The 1,156-nt window shown below is 34.7% G+C and overlaps 1 protein-coding gene and 1 long non-coding RNA gene across 2 annotated transcripts in view; one reads left to right on the top strand and one right to left on the bottom strand.

Annotated features, from left to right (window-relative positions):
- Positions 1–222: 222 nt before the first annotated feature.
- On the top strand, positions 223–593 carry LOC109588612 (uncharacterized). Its single transcript, XR_002188267.1, has 2 exons — positions 223–380; positions 441–593. It is a non-coding gene; the product is annotated as an uncharacterized LOC109588612 (long non-coding RNA).
- LOC100639709 (NADH dehydrogenase [ubiquinone] iron-sulfur protein 4, mitochondrial-like) overlaps positions 493–1,156 on the bottom strand; it is a 1,363-nt gene continuing 699 nt past the window's right edge. Inside the window, exons 3-4 of the mRNA XM_003390730.3 lie at positions 749–822; positions 493–702 (exon numbers count right to left, since the gene is read on the bottom strand). Of these exons, the coding sequence (XP_003390778.1) occupies positions 599–702; positions 749–822 (178 nt within the window). The 3' untranslated portion in view covers positions 493–598. The remainder of the gene's footprint in view (positions 703–748; positions 823–1,156) is intronic.

The raw sequence follows: 1,156 nt of genomic DNA, 5'->3' as shown, positions 1-1,156 counted from the left end.
GTGCTGTATGGGATATAAAGCACTTGGGATTGGGTCTCGAGACCAATACAGCACTCGGCCTTCGGCCTCGTGCTATATTGGTCTCTCGACCCAATCCCTCGTGCTTTATATCCCATACAGCACTCCAACCATGCTTTAATTATAACATATTGTTGTTATATTATTATTATTATTATTATTATTATTATTATTATTATTATTATTATTATTATTATTATTATTATTATTAGTCCAACTGGTGCTGACACTGGTATTGTCAATGTTAACATTCCGACTAACGGAGCAGAAATAGGCGGAGCGTTTGGTGGAGAGAAGGCAACGGGAGGAGGACGTGAGTCAGGGAGTGACGCCTGGAAACAATATATGAGACGATCTACTTGGTAAGCCACACGCACCAATGATATTAACCACGCCCACTAATAACCACACCCCTTTTCTAGTACCATCAATTACAGTAAAGAACTTCCACTAGCGCAAGGCATCAAGTTTGAATAAACTGTTACTAAAAATAACTTGTAACTATAAATAACTTATCATTTGTTCTGCTAGTTATTAATACAGGTTATTAAGTAGTTATTAAGTTTAGTTATTAATCGCTTCATTTTGATCCAACTCTTGTTCTTTTGTCCCAAGAAAAATTGTCTCCGTAAGATTTTCGTCTCGTTATTGGAAGCTGTTCTTTCGTCACCTGATACTTGAAACCTGTGGTGGGCAGGGTCAGGGGTTACCATGACAACACGTTGCTTACCGCTCTGAACGGCGAATGCAATAGCTTGCTCCTTGGAATCAAAATTAATTATCACATTAGAATTAGGATCACCACTAAATAAATAATAAATAAATAGAATGTATTGTAGGGCATCTTTTTTAATGTTGTTCCAGTATGACTTTTTCATTACAGTTCCAGTTTTAGTTCCACTGAAATTACTTGTAATTTTAGTTCTAGTTACCTACTTCTAGTAAAATAATTTTAGTTCTAGTACTAGTTTCAGTATTCTATAATGGCTATAAATTTAATTCTAGTTTAGTTCCAGTACTATAGGCTTTTTAAATTTCAGTTCTAGTATATAGTTCCAGTACTTAGTCCTTTTGAGATTCAGTACTTAATATTAGTTCCAGTTCATATATAGTTCTTGTTATAGTTCAAAGAAGAAAC

This window comes from Amphimedon queenslandica, unplaced genomic scaffold, assembly GCF_000090795.2.
Source record: "Amphimedon queenslandica unplaced genomic scaffold, v1.1 AMPQUscaffold_11975, whole genome shotgun sequence".
Lineage (NCBI taxonomy): Eukaryota > Metazoa > Porifera > Demospongiae > Haplosclerida > Niphatidae > Amphimedon > Amphimedon queenslandica.
This window is presented reverse-complemented; position numbering and strand designations above follow the sequence as displayed.